The sequence below is a fragment of the Ictalurus furcatus genome, chromosome 1, assembly GCF_023375685.1.
Source record: "Ictalurus furcatus strain D&B chromosome 1, Billie_1.0, whole genome shotgun sequence".
In the NCBI taxonomy this organism is placed as follows: domain Eukaryota; kingdom Metazoa; phylum Chordata; class Actinopteri; order Siluriformes; family Ictaluridae; genus Ictalurus; species Ictalurus furcatus.
In genome coordinates, this window is record NC_071255.1 from 29,076,628 (window position 1) to 29,097,758 (window position 21,131).

General features: G+C 38.9%; 2 protein-coding genes across 3 annotated transcripts in view; one reads left to right on the forward strand and one right to left on the reverse strand.

Moving 5' to 3' along the window:
- lancl2 (LanC lantibiotic synthetase component C-like 2 (bacterial)) overlaps window positions 1-15,737 on the forward strand; it is a 38,082-nt gene extending 22,345 nt beyond the window's left edge. For both annotated transcript variants that reach the window (XM_053635698.1, XM_053635697.1), the window contains 4 exons: window positions 6,227-6,409; window positions 8,961-9,137; window positions 12,577-12,649; window positions 14,695-15,737. In XM_053635698.1, the coding sequence (XP_053491673.1) occupies window positions 6,227-6,409; window positions 8,961-9,137; window positions 12,577-12,649; window positions 14,695-14,771 (510 nt within the window). In that variant the 3' untranslated portion in view covers window positions 14,772-15,737. The remainder of the gene's footprint in view (window positions 1-6,226; window positions 6,410-8,960; window positions 9,138-12,576; window positions 12,650-14,694) is intronic.
- A 2,012-nt stretch (window positions 15,738-17,749) lies between these two features.
- Window positions 17,750-21,131, reverse strand: part of vopp1b (VOPP1 WW domain binding protein b) — a 47,914-nt gene continuing 44,532 nt past the window's right edge. Inside the window, exon 5 of the mRNA XM_053635708.1 lies at window positions 17,750-20,292. Within this exon, the coding sequence (XP_053491683.1) occupies window positions 20,105-20,292 (188 nt within the window). The 3' untranslated portion in view covers window positions 17,750-20,104. The remainder of the gene's footprint in view (window positions 20,293-21,131) is intronic.

Genomic DNA, 21,131 nt, shown 5'->3' on the forward strand with positions numbered 1-21,131 from the left:
AAGTTAAGACGACAAAATGACAATTAAATGATTCCTAAGCGTGTGTGTGCTAAAGCTTCCTGTTATGCAGCTCAGCCATTGCAGTCTGTGGTAGCCGATGCACGTGTACTAACTTCCTCCTTTTATACTCAACATCAGTTTTGTGAGGTTGAATATAAAATTAACTGTATAGAATTTAATTAATCAATATAGAATTAATTAAATGGCTAGTCTTATTTGTCTTAATTTATGGCTTTATTTTAGATTGCTTTCGGACACAGTGACTTGGTGATTTAGTGGCTAGCACGTTTGCCTCGCACTTCATGGGTCGGGGGTTCAATTCCACCTCTGCTCTGTGTTTGCGGAGTTTGCATGTTCTCCGTTTCCTCTGGGTACTCCGGTCATGTGGGGGGGAAAAAAAAAAAAAAAAAAAAAAAGCTTTTGCAAAACTGCAGTTTGTCAATGAGCATATAGGCAAAGACCGGGCCTTTTGGAATAATGTGCTCTGTTCAGATTAATCAAAGATAGTTGTTTGGCCACAGGTATAGCAGACATGTTTGGTGCAGACCAAAGACAGCTTTTCAGGAGAAGCACCTCATACCAATTGTGAAGCACGGTGGTGGAAATGTTATGGTTTGGGGTTCAAACGCCTACAAGAATGATTTGTGCTAAAGGGGGCAGACTAGCATTTGAGGCCAGGGATGCACTTACTTTTTCCATAGTAGAATATCACATCTATTGATATTAGCTTTTTCAATAATTTCTTCAATGTTTGCTTGTCCAAATATGTAAAAAAAAAAAAAAAAAAAAAAATACCCCAACAATTTCCATGGGGTGTATTTGTTTTTTCACATGTCTGTATATTCTTTGTATACAGTTTTCAATAGGATGCATATCTGGATAAATGGAACTTACCATTAACCATATTGTTAGACTTTTGAACTTTGTCCATAGAAAACACAACATTGACACATTCACCAATTGTCAGTTTGATGGAATTATTTTACAACAACAAAATCGGCATTCACAGACTAGCTGAATCCCATCCGGCCAGTGGAAGAATATAGAATATTGGAAGAAACTATTTTAAGACATTGGTGTCATCCTTACTTGACAGGATTAGGTCTGTTAGTAAGTTAAGGAGAAGCATAACCAAATACTATGGAAATAATGACTTTTTTCTGGGTAGCTTATTGTCACTGCAGTTTATGTGGTGAGTTCCAGTTAATTCATTTATTCATATTCAGCAAGTGCTTTATCCTGGTCAGGGTCATGTTGAATCTGGAGCCTATGCCGGGTACACTAGTGCATCACAAGGCACTATGCGTGTGCACACTGACACACTCATTCACACCTAGGGACACTTTAGAGTCACCAATCCACCTAATAGCATGTTTTTGGGAGCTCGGAGGAAACATGGACAAGGGGCGAACATGCAGAACTCCAGACAAACAGTAACCTGAGCCCAGGATGGGACCCTGGAGCTATGAGGCAGTAACACTACCCTCTGTGCCACTAGTCCCAATTAAATTTTACTTTATTTTGAGAATAGCTTGCAGGAGATTATTATGACTGTGACATCAAAATGTGAGATTATGATGGCTGTGACCTAAGGGAATTTGGCCTATGTGTTACCTCATATTTATACCTGTGTGAAACAGGAAGTCATTGAAACAAGTTACTGTTCCTAGTCACTCAGGTGTACCAAAAAAAAAAAAGTAAAATATGAATGGGAATATTCTTCAAATATTTTTCTCATATGAATTCACAGGGGTGCCAATAATTGCTGCACACCTATATTAACAAAGATATTTTTTTTTTTTTTTGATAAACCCATGTTGTGTTTGCAATTGTTTGACATCCATGAGAGCAGAGTATTTTTTTTTTTGTGAATTCTTTTAACAAATGGTCAAAAAGGTAAACAATAAAGACAATTTTCCACAGCCTTCTTTGCTCATTTTTACCAAGAGTGCCAATATCAGTGGAGGGCACTGTATGTATTTGTGGTAATGTAAGCCAGTGTGATTTAATTGATTTATTTATAGCCCCGGAGTCTTTCCTGAAGGTCACAGAAATGAAATGGCAGTATATGAGCACATAAGAAGCTTTTATTAACTGTCTCTTTACATATGTGCGTAGTCATCATTTTTAAAGTTATTGGACCGTTCAGTGTAACTTGGGTCATAAATCATGACGGATGTTCCAGCAGTCATCCAGGTGGTGAAGTGCGGCTTTTTAAATGTGGAATTTACTGATTTTTCTATTTCTTTGTATTTTTATTGCTCTCTCTTTCTCTCTGCCTTGAAAACAATGCAGACAGCAGGGCCCAGAACACATGCATTACTGTTCTCAGGAGAATTCTGCAGCTCTCTAATGCTAATGCTTTATTGTGCTGTGTAATGCAGAATATCTGATAAAGGCATTTGTTGTGTCTCGGATTCTGTTCTTTGTCAAGCATCATGACCCAGGCTGGCTTCTGGAATATCCCTAAAGATTATCATCCCAGGTTACACTGCATGATTCAATACTATGTGCATATGTAAAGAGACAGCTAATAAAAGCTTCTCATGCACTCAAACACTGCCATTTCATTTCTGTGCCCTTCAGAAAAGACTCTGGTGCTATAAATAAATAATCACTCTGGCATAAAATAATCATAAATACATATTTGCCTGGGCAGAAGTTGTTTAAATGATGCAGCCAGCACAGTCTTGCCTGCATGATGTTCAGACTTTATTCAAGTCGGTGATAAACATGTAGATTTAATCAAGAATACTATGCATAATTCAATATTCTGGGCAGACCCCCCACATTCCTATTATTTTTTTTTCCCCTTTAATTTTAAACCACTACTTTATAAATAATACGATCTCAACCTAGTTCACCTGTTCAGTTATTTGGAAAACCCTGGTGAATAATTTATGTACGTACTTTTTAAGACATCATTCGCATTCAAGGAACACGGGGCGTGAAATGGAAAAACGCAATGGAGGGGACTCCAGTCCATCTCAGGACATTTTTAAGATATCTATTCACATTTACCCGAGTATTGATGTTTACTATATATATAATCTACAAGTTTTAATCCTGCAGTTTTGCTGCTTTATTAGCACATACACTATATGGCCAGAAGTACAGTATGTGGGCACTTGACCATCACACCCATACGTGGTTCTTAATGGTAATGATGATGAGTCTTTATTTAGTACGTATTTACGTTACAGCACAGTGAAATTCTTTTCTTTGCAAAACCCAAGCATGTTAGGAAGTTGGGGTCAAAGCACAGGGTCAGCTATGATACAGCGCCCCTGGAGCAGAGAGTGCCCAACAGTGGCAGCTTGGCAGTGCTGGGGCTTGAACCCCCGACCTTCTGAACAGTAACACCGAGCCTTAACCACCCAAACCACCATTGCCTCCGTTCTTCCACAAACTGTTGCCACAAAGTTGGACAGAATTACTTTGAATGCTGATGTATTGCAATTTCCCTTTACTGGAATTAAGAGGTCCAAACCTGTTCTAGCATGATGGTGCCACAGTGCACAAAGCGAGCTCCATGAAGACATGGTTTGTGAAGTTTGGAGTGGAAGAACTCGAGTGTCCTGCACAGAGCCCTGACCTCAACCCCACTGAACATCTTTGCAATAAACTGGAACACCGACTGCACCCCAGACCTGCTCATCCAATATCAGTGTCTGACCTCCCTAATGCTCTTGTGACTGAATGATCACAAATCCCCACAGCCACGCTCCAAAATCTAGTGAAAATCCTTCCTAGAAGAGTGGAGGTCATTATCACAGCAAAGAGGGAGTAAATCTTTAATGGGATGTTCAACTAGCACATGTGTGTGATGGTCAGGTGTCCAAAACTTTTGGCCTGTGTATGTATTGTCTTGAATGGTTCCTCTGGTCGTTTCTATTGAGCATGTGGTCCGATTTTAGTTTCCCCTCTCACAACTTTAGTTCCAACCTGCAATTAGTTCAGGTTTACTGTTTGATACTCGAAAATAGAAGAAAAACATATCGATGTGGTTTCATCTTTTCCAGTCGTACACGACTTCTTATTAAGTCTTTGTATAGAGACATTAAGAATAAAAAGAAATGAACTGGAAAATGAACTCTTTTTTTTTTTTTTTTTTTTTTTTGAATGTGCAGCTGAAAAAGCTGTCTTTGCTTATGTGGCCTGATTACTGACATGCATGCATAAGTGTAGCTCTCTAACCTCCAGTGTGTGACTGGTCATTTAAACTCTGATTTAAACCCTGGAGCTCTCTAGTTTCTTTTAATAGTACTTTCAGAGCTGCCACTGCAAAGCCAAACAATGGCTATAATGAAAATCTATGAGGGAGGGAGGGAGGGAGAGAGAATGTGTGTTCATGTTCGTTCTTGCATGGGAAGGTGAAAACGTAATGAGGTGATTAAATTATGTGTGAACTGTTGTGTTCAGTCAAGAGAGGAGAAGTCTGCATGCGTGTGTTTTTTATTGTGCTGTTTTTGCCTCCTATAGCGAACCACATTGACAAGGTGCAATCGCCAGCTTTCCTGATGGCAGAATTTCAGGAAGATAACGCACATACATTTTATTTCTTTTCTTTTCCTCCACTTCCTCTCTTATTCTCCATCCACCCCCACCCTTTATAACTTCCTTCCAAATTATCGATCTGCTCACATAATGGGACAGTTCCAGCTTCTTCAACGTCCGCGAATGCGGATGAATTGTCAGCTGCTATCAATAAAGCCAGCCTACTTGTAGCTTTCAGAAGCAAAGCGTGGTATTCACAAATAACACCTCGGAAACACCCAGTGGATCGTCTTAGGATCGTGTCGAAGGCAAGAAATGAATTATTAATAAGAGTCATAAATTGTTATGCTTGAACGTCATCCCATAAATGTAAGTTAAGGTAGAGGAATTGGCACACACACACACACACACACACACACACACACACACACACACACACACACGCGGACCTCACACAGAGCTTGTGAGCTGATTGGGTGGAGCTCATGCATGGTTGCTAAGGCGATAGGACCGTGCGTAATGGTGACGCAGATGGGCATGCGCCACTGCTCATAATAATGCATTGTTCTGTCTTTGTAATGGTTCAGGGTGTGTGTGTTATATGAGATTTGCTTGAATTCAGCCTCTTTGCTTGTATAGCTCAAATGTATGACAATTGACAGAACACAATATAGTGTCAGGGTGGAAAGGTCAGCCTTTAGAGCACCGTATGAATTTGTGTATGCTACTGCAGCGGTAGCTTATGTGTTCTAAACAGACGTAGCATCACTGATATGCTTTTGAGAGGAGGTTTACTGTAAATCCCTGTGAACAGTGCTCAATTTGTTCCTGATTAGTGTCAACAATATTGAAATTGGTGTGCGTCGTAACCAGCAGTGCTGTCAGCAGTGGTACCTGCAGCAGCTGTGCCAACATTGGTAGCCCGTTTTCAATGCCATCTGCGTAGAGAGTGTTCTGGCAATGCAGTGAGACGGCACACAGCTGCTCTGTGCAAGCAAGACTGAGCGCTCATCTCACACCTTCGACTGCTCGCACAGCAGTATGCCATTATTCTTAGAGGAAGCCTTCGGCAGTGCCTCACACCCAAGCCTGGTCCTTTTTTTTTTTACATCCCTCCAACCCTGAAGAACAAAACCAGTAAAAGCTCTGCAAAAGCAGCAGGAGTGGAGAGTGAGGGTAAAAGCTGGGGTTTTGGTCCCAACTGAGCTGCTTTTCTGTCAGCAAATGCCTCTGTGTACATGTACTAGACTGCACAATAAATAGCATTTTGGGTATGGAAATGGTTTCTCAGTGGTTAAGGCTTTGGACTGCTGATCGAAAGATTGAGTTCAAATCCCAGAATGTTCCTTGAGTAAAACCCATAACTTTGAACTGCTCAGTTGTGTACTGTCTCAGTTATAATTCGCTTTGGATCAAAGTCACTTTGTTTATTATCGACTCATTTCCTATGACTCATTTCCTTTCAAATCCTATTGATTCATTTGAGATGAGTTGTTGTTTCCAACAGGAACATGCTGGAAATGGTCAAGAAATTAGTCCTGGTTTTCTTCTGTTGATCTGATCTCCTTCATGAGACCCTATTGTATGACTTTTTCTTATCACAGCTAATGTTGCACATTTTTCTCTTCCACTGAAAAGCTCCCTGCTTTTATCGCTCCAAACCATTTCTCATTGGAAGTTGGATCATTGGTCATCCCCCCCCCCCCTCTCTCTCTGTGTGTCTCTCTAGCCCACGGCTAAGGTTAATTCTGAAATTCTGACTGAGTTGGTCCGGCCAAGTATAGATTATGTACGGCACAAAAAGTTCCGCTCGGGCAACTACCCATCATCCCTCAGCAATGAGACCGACAGACTGGTGCACTGGTGCCACGGAGCGCCTGGCGTGATTCACATGCTCATCATGGCACGTAAGGTGAGTGACAAACAGATCCCCAATCCTTACACATACACACATACAAAGCACAGTGTGTTTATTCTTTAACATACACACAATGGAGAGAGATACCCATGCAAGAGGAAGCTTCTTGAAATGTTTTGAAATTCAAATGGACTCGCTTAATGAATTTTGTAAGCAAATTTGTAACAATTGAATGATGAACTGTGTAAATAATAATTTTCACATGGCCTTCCTGGAGTTACAGGTCCCTACATCTGTCTTTTTGTTTCACCCAGGGGTTGTTTAAAAGATAAGCGGCAATGTTTTGGGCTGTAATGATGAATATCAACTATAGGCACGGGGAGATAATCAGAATGATTGATGAATGCAAAAAAAAGATGAATGACCAGCAGTGAACAGGATTCAGACTCAATAATGTAATAACTCATTCAGTTCCCACATCCGAGGTTTTAAACCTGTAGATTTATTAACGAGGTCAGGACATCCCAATACCGTTCACTGAATTTCAATGCCTCCTGTTTTTCTCTAAGAATACCACAGTGCCATCTAGTGGTTGAGTTACACATGAACACACTATATGGTTTAACATAAACATAGTACTACGTTCTAGATCTACCAACAAACCAGTGGCTAGATTTTAAGGCAAGGTGTTTCTATGCTGAAAATTAAAATGATAATAATAGATGGCTTGTTATGGGCTAACGTGAGCAGCATCCAGGATTATGCATCAGTGCCTCTGTGATCTCATACATGTCCTTTTACTAACATTCGTCACAGTCATAGTGAGCTTAACGTTGTTCGAGTAAAACAATTTCTCTTATCTGGCATGCAGAGGAATTTGAACTGAAATGGACTTTTTATCGCAGCTAATACGCACCTGCTCCAGTAAAAATTAAATAATTAAATGAATAAATCAATCTTGCCTGGCTTTGCTTCTCACTTCTCATGAACAGATGGGCCATTTGCTTCCATGTTCATTTTCTCCTTCTCTCTTTCTCTCTTACTGTCTCTGACAAAATTGATAACGCCTAAGGGCAGTTAGGGGAAATCGAGCATGTGCTATATTTGGAAACTGCATTTCTTCAGTAGCATGTTTAACTCTGCAGTTCTGATAAATTACACTGTGCTATTCAGCTGTCACTTGAAAGCCAGAGTCAGATGTCTAAGAAGGCATATGAGACTAGGTTTACACCCACCACAGTCACAAGCTTCTTAAAATGTAGGCACATTCTTGCGTTACGTTTTCATGTTATGGTAACATTATTTTATTTATTTTAGTTTTTTTTTATTTTATTATAATTATTGGTTTCTCAATATACAGTGTATTAAAAGTTTATTAACCTACCTGGTGGCGTATGCACTATATGGCCAAAAGTTTGTGAACTCCTGGCAGTACGTTGGTAGCACACAGTTGTCTTGGAAGTCTTTTGTATGCTGTAGCCTTACAATTATTATTATTTTTTAATAAACCTGTCTTTTGTTTGCAATTGTTTATCCATGAGAGCAGAGTATTTTTGTGAATTTTTAGAACAAAAGATCACAAAGGTTAAACAATACAGACAATTTTTCACAGCCTGCTTTGCTCGTATTTATCAAGGGTGATAATACTAGTGAATGAGGTTCTCCCCCAAACTGTTGCCACAAAGGTGGAAGGACACAGTTATCTAGGATGTCTTGGTATGCTTTAGTTTTATAATTTCCCTTCACTGGAACTAAGAGGCCCAAACATGTTCCAGGATGACGGTACCCCTGTGCACAAAGCGAGCTCCATGAAGACATGGTTTGTGAAGCTTGGTGTGGAAGAACTCGAGTGTCCTGCACAGAGCCCTGACCTCAACCCCACTGAACACCTTTGAGATGAATTCTCACCCAACGTCAGTGCCTGACCTCACTAATGCTCTTGTGGCTGAATAGGCACGCGCTCCAAAATCTAGTGGAAAGCCTTCCCAGATGAATGGAGGTTATTATAACAGCAAAGTGGGGACTAAATCTGGAATGAAATGTTCAACAAGCACTTACTGTGTAGGTGTGATTGGTCAGATGTCCACATACTTTTGGCCATGTCGTGTTTGAAATGCTGCTGTAATGATAAAGAATATGCTCATTTTTAAATTCAATACACTTGGTAGTGTTTGATTGTTTGAGATCATTGTGGAAGAGTAATGATTTTATAATTGTAGAGGAGGTCTGGTTCCTGTCTCAAGGGGATTTTCATTGCCTCAGTCACGTCTGGCTTGCGTATCAAGGATCTAAAGCTGCATCTGAATTTTTCTGCTTTGAGACAATGTTCATTTTATTTTAACTCGGATGATCAGCAGGATTCAGGGCAGCCATCATACACTGTATCTCCTGCTCTGTATTCTTCGGTAGGGTACATATGAAAGATAGATCAGACTAAGGTAGTTGGATAGCTACCACATAACATATGCTGTCTCTCAGCTCGCATGGCATTGAATAACCGAGTGTGAAATGAAATTAGGGCTTAATTAAGAGTAGTTGAAAGAAATGATTGCTTGTGGCTGGTGATCAGCTGTTTGTGCATTTTTTTGTGTGTGTGTGTTCTCAGGTGTTTAAGGATGAGAAGTATCTGAAGGATGCGGCAGAGTGCGGTGAGGTGATTTGGCAGAGAGGTTTACTGCGCAAAGGCTATGGCATCTGTCACGGCACCGCCGGCAACGGTTACGCTTTCCTTTCCCTGTACAAGCTCACACAGGAGCAGAAGTATCTGTACCGTGCCTGCAAGGTATACAGCAAAACATTGAGAGAAATTGTTTGTGTGGGTGTTCTGCTCAGCAAATGCTGTTCAGTTTGATTTATGTTTATGTAGATAGATCAGTGTTGCAATTATTTTGTCTGGATTTTTATTTTTGCTCCGCCCACTCTGCCAAGGGCTGAAGGGAGGCAGCACAGCTCTGAGAAAGCTATGACATTTTAGGTGATACATGATCAGTCTTTCTCTCTCCAGTTCCAAATTCAAATAACACCTTCACAATGCAGCACTTTTATTTTTTTTTCCCCCCTTTCTCCCACTTTCACGTGCAGTTCATTCAGCTCCTCTGAGTGTAAACTGTGGGAAAACTGCCATTTTTGTGGTTATTTTCCACACATTTAAAAAGCACCTCGAGTCAGACTGAACAGTGAAAATTGTGCAATATACACTTACCGTTCACTTTATTAGGAACACACATACAACTGCACGTTCATGCAGCGATCTAATCAGCCAATCAGGTGACAGCAGCACAATGCAAAAAACACCTTCAGATCAAAAGGTTTTTAAGATCATGAGAAACATTTCAGTCAAATGTCTCCAAACTTTTGACCGGTAGTGTACATCTTTTATTTATTTTAATATTTGTTAATAGTTAATATACATTAATTAATATATATATATATATATATATATATATATATATATATATATATATATATATATATATATATATATATATTTTTTTTAAAAGTACAGTACATTTTCATGGTACAGTCAGTACTGTTTATTTTTGTAATAAAGTTCAGTAATATTTTACTTCAGTATTTTCATTCAGAACTATCAAAACTATCGGTTTCTTTCAAAACTATTTGTTGATTAATCGGTTAGCGGCAGGTACTGCCCAACTTGATTATCGGTATTGGTAAAATCCACTCAGTCGACCCCTACACAACCAACAGTCTGTAGAGTCTACACAGAGGGGTACGAAAAAAGAACATTGAGTGAGCGACAGTTCTGTGGGTGGAAATGACTTGTTGATCGACAGATAAGAGGAAAATAGCCAGATTGGTTCAAGCTGCCAGGAAGGATATAGTAAATCATATAATCACTCTTTACAACCACTGTGAGCAGAAAAGCATCTCAGCATGCACAAAACATCGAACTTTGAGGTGGACAGGCTACAACAGCAGAAGACCACATCAGGTTCCACTCCGGTCAGCCAAGAACAGGAATCGGAGGCGATCATGGGCACAGTCTCACCCAAACTGCACATATTTATGTCCTGTATAGTGTATATTGAAAGTGTGTGTGCGTGTGTGTGTATATATATAAAAAACCTGAGACATATTAAGAAGTTGCCTATGGACTGAAGAACGTTATCACTTGTCCGGTTAATTTAGACAGGAAAGTAACAGAGGTGGTAACCACCTGATGCTAAATATTGTCTATTTCCCTTATGACTTTACAAATACATGATCTACAGAGAAATGTACTATCATGTTTGAAAATGTAGTGAGTAGAAACTAGGTTTTTATTTTAAATAAGTCAACTGTGAAAAAATAACTGAAGCAGATTTTTTAGCATTACACTTAAGTATGGTAAAGTATTTGAAAATTCAAGATTCAAATACTTACACTGTATTTTTATATTTATATATTTTTATACTAATTTTTTTAAATCTAGAGTGGACCATATATTGTTATATTGAACTTATAATTTTCTTTCTTTTCAGTTATTTAAAAAAAATAAGTGTGTGTGTGTGTGTGTGTGTGTGTGTGTGTGTATATTTTTTATAAAGTGATTATTTGATGGTTTCGCCACAACACTGTGGCAACATTGTGTACAACAACCTCCTGGATCAGATGGTTTCCTAAAACATTATGCATGCTGCAGCTCACAGCAGAACTGCTCTCCACACTGACTCTCTATCCCTCTCACTACTGAGGGACAGAGGAGGAGCTGAGAGGGGAATACAGAGTGTCCTCTTCTAGTGCAAAGCCACATTCCTGCTAGAACACTGATAATTACTGCAGTCTACCCAAAGTGCCATGTAATGAAAGCATAATGGACTCTGCTGTTCCCACATCATCACAGCAGCCTTTTATAGCTGGAGTCATTTTCTAGCACAAATGAATCACCAGCTTTCATCTGAGCCTTGGTTTACTTACTGACTCCTGGTTGAAGCGAAAAACTCAAATGTGAGGCACATCAGATGTTCCTGAAAAGGTGAAACAAAAATTGCCTCGCCTTATCCAAACAGTTTGATTGCACCAATTATTCGGGTGTTTATTTTTATTCAAGCAAGAATTTTATGTGAAGACACAGGTACAGGTCTTAATTTCAACTTCATACTTTTAACGCAAGCTAAAAACGACTAGGTAACAGGGGTGTACACGCCATAAATGTGTAAGCTAGCCCATCGTTCAAGTAAAACCTCATGTGCTGCCCAGTCTTGTGTTTTGGTTGTTCAAAAACGTGATTGTATACTTTAGCTACCACATTTTAGCTTAATGTAATAACATGTGGTGAGCTAGTTTTGTGATGTAGAGCCCTCCAAAAACATTTGGCTTGGAGCTGTGGTGTTTTCTCTTCACTTCGCTTATAAAATATCAGTCCCTCCAGGATTCTGCAGATTTGCGGTCGCACAAATTAATGGGAAATCAAGCAAGCTTTGTTTTGTTTGCAATTGTTTGATATACATGAGAGCAGAGAATTTTTGTGACTTTTTGAACAAAAGATCAAAAGGTTAAACAATAAAGACAAATTTTCACAGCCTTCTTTGCTCCTATATTTAAATTAAAATGAAAAAAGGAGTAGGCTTTCTTTTTATTTGTATGGTTTCTTACTTGTTCACAGAATCATACACTAATAGCTCGTACACAAGATCTGCTTGTCCCAGGCACACGGGAGGATAACAATAGGAGGATTTCAATGTAAATATTTAATCTAGAAATACACCTCTATGGATTTTCCATTGATCTCTGTTGGACCCTATTAGTGACAGAGCAAGTACTGTTTCCTAATGCATATCATATTTACATTTTTTTTTTTTTTAAACAATTAAAAAAAAAAATCTGATTTCTTACCAGTTAAATCTCTCATTGCCTATGAACAGCACACAAACAATCCTATGCAACAGTTACGCACACAGTCAGATATAGTGTGTTATGTTTAGCGTATAGCTTTTTAGTGTAAAGAATTTTGTTCACATGGTAAATTTAGCATTTTCCCATGCAGTTGGCTTTCTTGGATCATTGATTCACAGTTGATCAATACTTTTTCACATTATTTTCGTATACAGTACAGGTTTTTTTTTTTGTTTGTTTTGTTGTTGCTTGAGTTGTTACTGACTGATTTTTGATTTGCTTCTAGGGGCTTAATGGTGGTAGAAAGCTTGTGTATGCAGGTTTATGCACACGCATACAAACCACTGTGATGTTATTTATCCCTTCTTGTTGTGTATGTGTTTTAGTTTGCAGAGTGGTGTCTAGACTACGGAACGCATGGCTGCCGTATTCCAGACCGACCGTATTCTCTCTTTGAAGGTAAAGTTTTTGTATCCGTCTCTCATACACGTCACCCGCAAATTATGTTCGAAGCACCTGACCTTAAATATCTGCCGTCTAAAAAGTGAGTCGGCGAAATGATTGCCATAATTACTGTGACTCATTCAACCCAGACAGCATTCTGCAATTGTAATGATGTTTTTATTTATTTAACAAAAACTAGTTACGAAAACGTCATTAGGCGTATTTTTTTTTTTTTTTTTGCCTGTGTGCTTATCTATAAAGAAACATGCCCTCTTGTTTAACTCATCTGTAATCAGACCTAGTCATTGTCTGGGAGAAAATGACAGACAGAGGTTTCTGTAAACTCTCCTTTGTCTGGTTTATGTCTTTCTGCACGCTAAGCTATCATCAGTAATGAAATCCTGGGTTTTATACTCGTGGGATGAATGCAGTAAAAAGACAGTCTGTACACTCATTAGGCAGAATAGAGCGAGTAGAAATGGAAGAGGAGTAGACATCAGCCTTTTAAAAAGTCAATAGCCGAGTGTTTGCCAATATAAAATGAAAAGAAGCTTGCTCTTTAATAGCAAGACTAGGAAGACTAGAAAATGTATTATTGTTCTCAATTTCAGACTACATTACACACTCACAAATTGCCCGTCATCATGGCAGGTTCAATTTAAACACGAACCATTATTATTGTTACAGCCCTTTTTCCAAATACCAAACTGAAGCTATTATATTTTTATTATATAATACAGCAGTGGGTAAGGTTTCTCATCAGGCACTCTGGATCTGAGAAGGCTTCTTCAAAAACTTTCCGTATGCACTTCACCCTTGTTAAGGGGATGATAAGCAGGTGCTACATGACCCTGAGTCTGTCCACATGGCACCACAGTGGCACTCTGGGCTGACTGCCAGCCTGCCATCTAACTCCACTCCAGTCTCAAAGAGTTGGCATCCAGCACCATGTATCTGCTGCCTCACCTTATTGTTGCCATAGTAACACCCTTTTCTGCTCCGGAGTCCGAGTAGTGGTGGCCTCTGATTGGTGGAGCGGTTCCTCTCGGTAGTTTCAGTGTGGCTAGCAGTAGACATGAGCCTCGGGACACATTCCCACACACACACGTGTAATGCTCCCACAGTTTTCATTCAGTGTTCCCTCAATGTGCTGGATGATCATGTACTGACTTGTTGATCATTTTTAGTGCAGGAAAAATAAATATGCTCACTGGCCACTTTAATAGGGACACCGTTCCCATGCGCATTCCTGCAGTTATCGAATTAGTCAATGGGCTACTTGCACTCCTATCGTATCATTGGGCACGTTAGCTCGCGGGTTGTTTTGCATCACTAGGTATTTTCTTACCTTCATAGTTGTTTATGTATGATGAAGCATACAGTCTGATTCAGTTCACATGTTCATATCAAACATCAAAATGGGGATTTTTATGGGATATTCACACACATTTCTATAGAGTGTACACAAAATGGTGCAGTTCTGTGGGCGAACAAGCTTTGTTGATGAGAGAAGTCCACCATCCTTCCCATAGACTGTTCACACTCGATACCAGAAGAATAATCCAGCCTCCCATGTTACAGAGCCACATTTGTGCTTTCGTTTAACAACCATAATAGTTAATATGACGCTTCACACCTACTGCAGTTCTGCAGCACTCGTCTAGCCATATGTGCAGCAAAAAGCTGAGTGTGTAGAATACTTATTATTATTATTATTATTATTATTATTATTATTATTATTATAGTAATGTGTGTGTTAATATAGTAATGTATATTAAGGTGTATTAAATACATGTTCTTTTTGTAGTATTGTTCAGCCATGACCAAAAAGGCGTTTGAAAATCTCTACTACTTGTCAAATTTCCAGCTGTTTTCTTTTGTTAGACCTTCCAGCATTAAATAATGATCATGTTTTCCTTATTGCCTTAAAGCCAAATCATTATATCAGTGTAGTTTTGGTATATGGTTTAATCTGTCATTATGTGACAAAACACAGATCTGGTGTGCCTTCAAGCAGATTTTCTGAAACCAAAGGCTTTGTGTCTTCCTCTCTCTCACAGGAATGGCCGGCGCGATCCACTTCCTCTCAGACCTCGCCCAGCCAGAGGGTTCTTGCTTCCCTGCCTTTGAACTTTGACCTGGGCTTCTGGGCGCACTGACTTTTACTTTGAACAGTTCTGAGACTGTGAAAGCTTTTCTGGCTCTTCCAGCACTGAACAGCATCACTGAACTTGTGCAGACGCAAAACAAACAAACAAACAAAAAAAAAAAACACCTCCTGCCTATAACTTTAAGCCACATTGAGTTCTCACTGTCGTTTCCAAGTCTTTGCCCCTTCTGTGGTATAATTTTAAATATAATTTTTACTGTAAAAATGATCTGTGTTGCCATCCACGGCACTGTTTAATGTTTTCACTTCCAAAGCTTAGCATTCAGTTGAAATGGGGTCTTTATGCTGCATGCTTGTGTTCTGATTGTATTGCACTGCCTCAGTTGACCTGGTCTTCGTCTCGTGTATTTCAGTCCTGTCTTTGTTGTCTATGCATGGGGATGGCTGAAATGAGCTTGTGTACGCTTTAGCAAAAATTATTGACGTCTGTAATATCAGTTAAGCGTCCACAATGGCTTGGGTGTCACTCTGTGTCTGTATGATGAAACTGTGTTTTTGAGGTTGATAACTTGGTGAAAGATTGTGAGAAAATGAAGCAAACCTTTCCATTAAATATCATTTCATTAGGCAATGATGTTATGAATGTTACAATAAATTGGGCTCCTTTAACTGAACCACATGTGACTGCATTTAAAATCTATTATATTGAGAACAAATCACAAGGGCTTGGCATGATGCCATTACCACCCCGTTGATTATTTTCCTATAACAGGAAGTCTTGAAGTAGTTCATTCCTATTCCACAGCAATTTGCCACCAATTGTTATTTTTGGATAAAAAAAAGTGATACTTTTTGTCTGTTTATAATTACATGTAATCTTGTGAAACATCCCCAAACAGTTCTTGTTGTCATGTTACAGAGAACATGTAAAGCCCTGAACACTTAGTTACAGCTTCACCTCTAACTGTTACAAAGCCTCGACACTGGAGACTCCTTCCCAAAACCTCACGTCAACATCTCCTTCTGATCAGTTGGAATGGAGAATTCAACAGCATTGTGAGGTAACAGGAAACAATGCCTGCAGTCTTTTTATTATTGAAAATATTGATAATAATAATAATAGTAATAATCTTGTCTATAAATGTGTGAATATTTGAATATAACAGAGATGAAAAATCAATTAAACTCTGAAATTATTACACATAAGGGACAGATGGTTGATGAGATAATGGATAGAAAGAAATACTTAAGCAGTTGGAAATTCCATTAAGTACAGTGAAAAGTTTTAAAAGTCTGGCGCAGTTGAAAATTTGCCAGAAATGAGGTGCATGAGTATACTGACCTGCACAGTGAGAAGGATGGTGAGGGATGTGGAAAAAAGATCAAAGATTACAGTTTCAGAATTGTTTCTTGAGGAGGAGCAAGTTAGAAAACTATTAGATGCTACCTTAGTAAAAACAAGCTGTTTGGACATGTTGTGCAGAAGAAACCCTTCCTGAGAGCAACATGCAAACTGCAGAACCTGAAACTCGCCAAGAGTGATTGGAAGTACAAATGGATCTGTGTTGTGGCCAAAATCAAACTTAAAAAAACCCCCAAACAATTATCCTCCATTATATTTCAATGAATGTTGCGTTAAGTGTGATATTTTATTTTATATGGATTTTTATATGAAGTGGTATTTTCCTAAAGGTTGCTTGTTAATAGCAAAGTCCAAGGTCGACTAAGGAGGGCTGCTGGTAATTAACAGGCGTATTTCGACTTTTATTTAACAGTTAACAGTCATTAGTCAGCCTTGGACTCTTGGCTTTCACAATTAATGTCCAATTTTCAATTTAGTTTTCAGTTAGATTTTCAGTTAAAACCAACTGGCCACTTCAGAGGTCTTAAAATGGAGAATAATTCTGAACAAACATTATATACTTCTTAACTCCAAGTGGTAAAGGATTTAATTACCGTGACTAATTCAAGTCTGATCTATGAGGGTGAGTCAAATGAAAACCTTTCCTATTTAAATGATTATTTTTTAAATTGTTTATTGCAAATAGGTGTCTCAAAGTTGTCATGTTTAAGGTTGCAGTAGATGGGGGACATGTAGTACATATTTCCTTTTGCAACTACAAATGTACTGTTTCTCTAATTTATTACACACTTTTAAGGCAAGATCATGTGACTCAAATTCGTGTATGGTGATGGTGTTGTGGCATCATAGTCACAGTAATGATCACATATATTTGAAAACATATTCTGGACTTTTACCTCTATTGAACATTGTAGAATACTTCTAAGTTTAGTTTTAAATAAGGATCCAGACCAGCATGAACATCAGGAGGCATCATCATAAACACTCAGGCAGGATTATTAGTATTCCAGTAGTTTGCAAGTCTTTAGTTCAGAAATCAGTGTTTTCAGTTGTTGTTGCAGTACAGTGGGGTTCAAAAGTCTGAGACCACATCAATTTAAAACTGGAAATAAATAGTGTGTTAGAATTTAGAAAATTCTAAAGAAAAAAAATATAAAAAAGCAAATATGCAACATCTTGACTATTCAAGATGTAGTACAATTTCTAGGTCCCTATTTAAATGTAAGCAAATTTATGATATTGACCATGTTGACTCCTTTGTAGGGGGGCACGGTGGCTCAGTGATTAGCATGTTTGTCTCGCACCTCCAGGGTTGGGGGTTTGAATCCCACCTCCGCCCTGTGTGCATGGAGTTTGCTTATTCTCTCCATGCTTCTGGGGTTTCCTCTGGGTACTCCGGTTTCCTCCCCCAGTCCAAAGACATGCATTGTAAACTGATTGGTATCTCTAAATTGTCTGTAGTGTGTGAATGTGTGCGATTGTGCCCTGTGATGCGTTGGCACCCCGTCCAGGGTTTCCCCCGCCCTGTGCCCCCAGTCCCCTGGGATAGTCTCCAGGCTCCCCCACGACCCTGTGTCGGATAAGTGATACAGAAGATGGATGGATGGATGGATGGACTCCTTCATACAAAAGGTCAGATTTTCTGTGAGTCTTATCCCGTCCACTGAAGGACGTATTCAGACAACACGCTGATGGATTCGATATAACATGGATCATCAGGTTTTGCACAAACTCGTGGAGTCTGGGTCAACTCGAGTGCACACTCTCAATAAAGCAAAAAGGGGACCATATCAAATACTAAGAAACTCTGAAATTCATGTAAATATTTCTAAGATTTTATTTTTCACTCAAGCTGTTGTCAATAATATAATTTGTAATGAAAATTGTTGTATTAAATTAGAAAAGAATGCAAAATACAAACATTTTCCCTAGTGCTCTCAGACTTTTGGACTCCACTGTATTCATAAAGGGGATATGCACCTAAAAGTTGAAAATAACTATCAACTAAAATGTCTCCAATTGAGTCCTTATAAATAAAGTTAAATGTCTTACTGTGTACAGTTGCATGGATACTCACTGCATACAAATGCAGTGTGGAAACGGGAAAAAAAAGCACTTTTCTGATGAGAGAATTAAATTTTTGTGTTCATAAATCCTCTGACATTAAGCATGACACTTGTTTGTTGGTTAATGACATGTCAATGACGGTTTATTGGATACAATATGACAGAGAACAGTATATCTTATTTAGATTAAGGACGGAAATTCTTGTGTTTTAATTTTTTACGGCTTGTCACTTGATTTCATGTAATAGCACTTATACCTTAAACCTGCATGTCTTTCAGCCAAGTCTCATACAGTGATACAACACACACCTAACAGCTACGCAAGTTATACGTATAACAGACCCGATCTTTACCTTGCATAGAACAGCCATGAAAATGTACATAATCAACACAAATATAACTAGCAAGTGTAATCCTGTCCAAAATTTTACTTCCTCATCTATCCTACTCAGCCTACTTGAACATTTTAACTAGAACATCTAAAATCCCTCAAAACCTTTTAAGAATACCTCAAACCTTTTTTCTTTAAAGATCAATTTAAAGTCCTGTTTCTTTTACATGATAAAAGAACGATGTTGGGCTTCAATGCATGTCATCATTAAGGTGTTAATCAAATGCTAATTACTTATTTCATCACTGTACCTTTTTGTCAAAGAAAGTTGACACAGCTGTGATAAGAATAATAATTTATTGTCATTTTTGGGCTGAGTTTCTGCCTAGGTTTTATGCACTTTTCTTTCAACCACAAAGCTATAAATTGCTAAAAAGCATAAAAGTTCATATTAGCTGTTAATTGTGCACTTTGTAGTTCTTATCTCCATCCATCAAGAGTGTGCTTTTGAGTGAACGCTTTCGGTCCTGGACACTTTTACATGTATTTGTGATTGGAACAAGTTACAGAGGATCACCAGACTGCCTCCATGTTCAAGGGTAAAATGGCAAGTCCAATAACTACATTAGGAAAACACAAAGTAACTGATTTTGATGACTTACATTTGAGCAAGGTGGCTTGACCTCAGCTTGGCTGTATGTATGGCAGTGAAATGGCTGCATGCTGGGTATCAGGGATGGACTAACCTTGGCCTTGTCCTCATCAGTTATAACACCGTCAAGCTATTTGAAGATGAAGCTGATTCAGGATCCGACCTTCACTTACAATAACCAATGGCCTTTGGTGTATAATGAATTACGAGGATGAATGAATGACCTGTATTGACCTGCTTGACTATTGGATTGAAAGGTGTGCTGTCCTGCCGGCTTGGGTATCACCACACTCTGCTCAGTTGCCTTAGATGTGTCTTCACACTCTGCTTCAGCACAGAAATTGTCGGTGCCTGCAAAGTTCCTCTTCTTCAAACACAGCAAAGTCCTTGCTACAGTCCCTAGTAAAGATGGTCTGATTTTCTCTGTTCCAAGCCTCCAGGCTTCCAAACTGCCCAACCAGCACAGTGGACTTGGTAAGGGAAGATGTCCTTCAAAGATAAGTCATTTTTGTCTGTACAGTTACTGAACAACAGTAAAAACATGACACAGTTGGATTTACTGCTATCCTCTTTCCAGTGTACCATTGTCCATCTTTTGCCTCCACCCAGTTCCTTTACCCTGAACTCTGAAACTCTGAATATTTGAGCTGAGATGCAGTTCATGTTCTGCATGTCCTTCCATCCAGAAAATCTTCATGTTCTTTTTTTAAATTTTTTTTATTTAAATACAGTCCAATAAAAGCAGCTCTGTCCACCTCTAAAATGTTGAACAATGAACATAAAAAATGCTGTATCCTAAAACAAGCACACAAAATTAAAACAAGCCACTTGAAGCTACTCGAGACTGAGTTGTAGGCTGCCAGAGGTTCTGGGCAGCATCATGTCGAGTCGTCCTGACTCAGATCGCTGATCTGCTGGAGTGTGTTGTGCCATGGTGACCATCTGGACCTACTTCTTTTCTGTGGAATTGAAGACCTGGTCATAAGATGGTGGAGGATGGTTGCAGTAGGACGGCGGTGGTGGGTATGAACTCATCATGTGGGCTGTGCTGGGTTGGCCCGGGTAGGCCGGGGCCAGAGGCATTGTCATGGCAACGCTGGGGTCACCATAGCCCTGAATACCAGGCTGCTGAGAAACTGTAGAAAGAAATATAATAGATTGAGCTTCTTGTAAAAACGAACAAAAATACACAAAGTATAATGATGTGAAATAAGTTAAATCAACATCAGTTTTGCCTAAAGACCAATTCTGAAAATTACAGATCATTTACATTTACTGTCACCACAGAGGTGCAATGAAATGATCAACAAAAGATGCACATTTGCTTCTGGTAGTGTTTACTTTCCCTTCCTTTGACCTGTGAATTCATGAGCCTTGGTCTTGTGAGCCAACAGAAAACTAAGTGGGTTGGACTATGGTCTCTTATTCAGTTAAAAAAAAAAATCTAATGAGTTGCTAATTATTAAGTAGGGGGTTATACCAGACTTTTGCCTTGCTGTTGCTTGGGACAAAATGACAGAAAAAAAGAGCTGATTTGTGTAAAAATACTGTTTTTTCCTTTCTCTCTAGCATTTTATTGCAATGTTGCTTCCTCTATACTTGTATTCTTGATGATTTCGTGTCTATATGTGTAACCACAGATTTGATTTTGGGCATGCTGTTGGCTCTTTAAATACCACTATTGAAAGGTCAGACATTTCAAAGGGCAGACAGACAACATCAGAAGAAATACAGCATTTCCTCTTATCTATGTTATGATGTTAACAATTAATAGGGATTGGTGCTCTGCAGGGAGACAGATGTCCTTTAGAAACATACAACTTGGTCAATTTTGAAGGTTGACAAGACGTGGAGGACATGACCTTGTTTGTTTTTACTGAAGGGAAATGCAGAGCTCTCAGACCAAAGGAAGGACCAATAGTAAATCCTCTCTCATACTATTGTTATAGTTTTTGCCATTTTACTTTCCTTATAT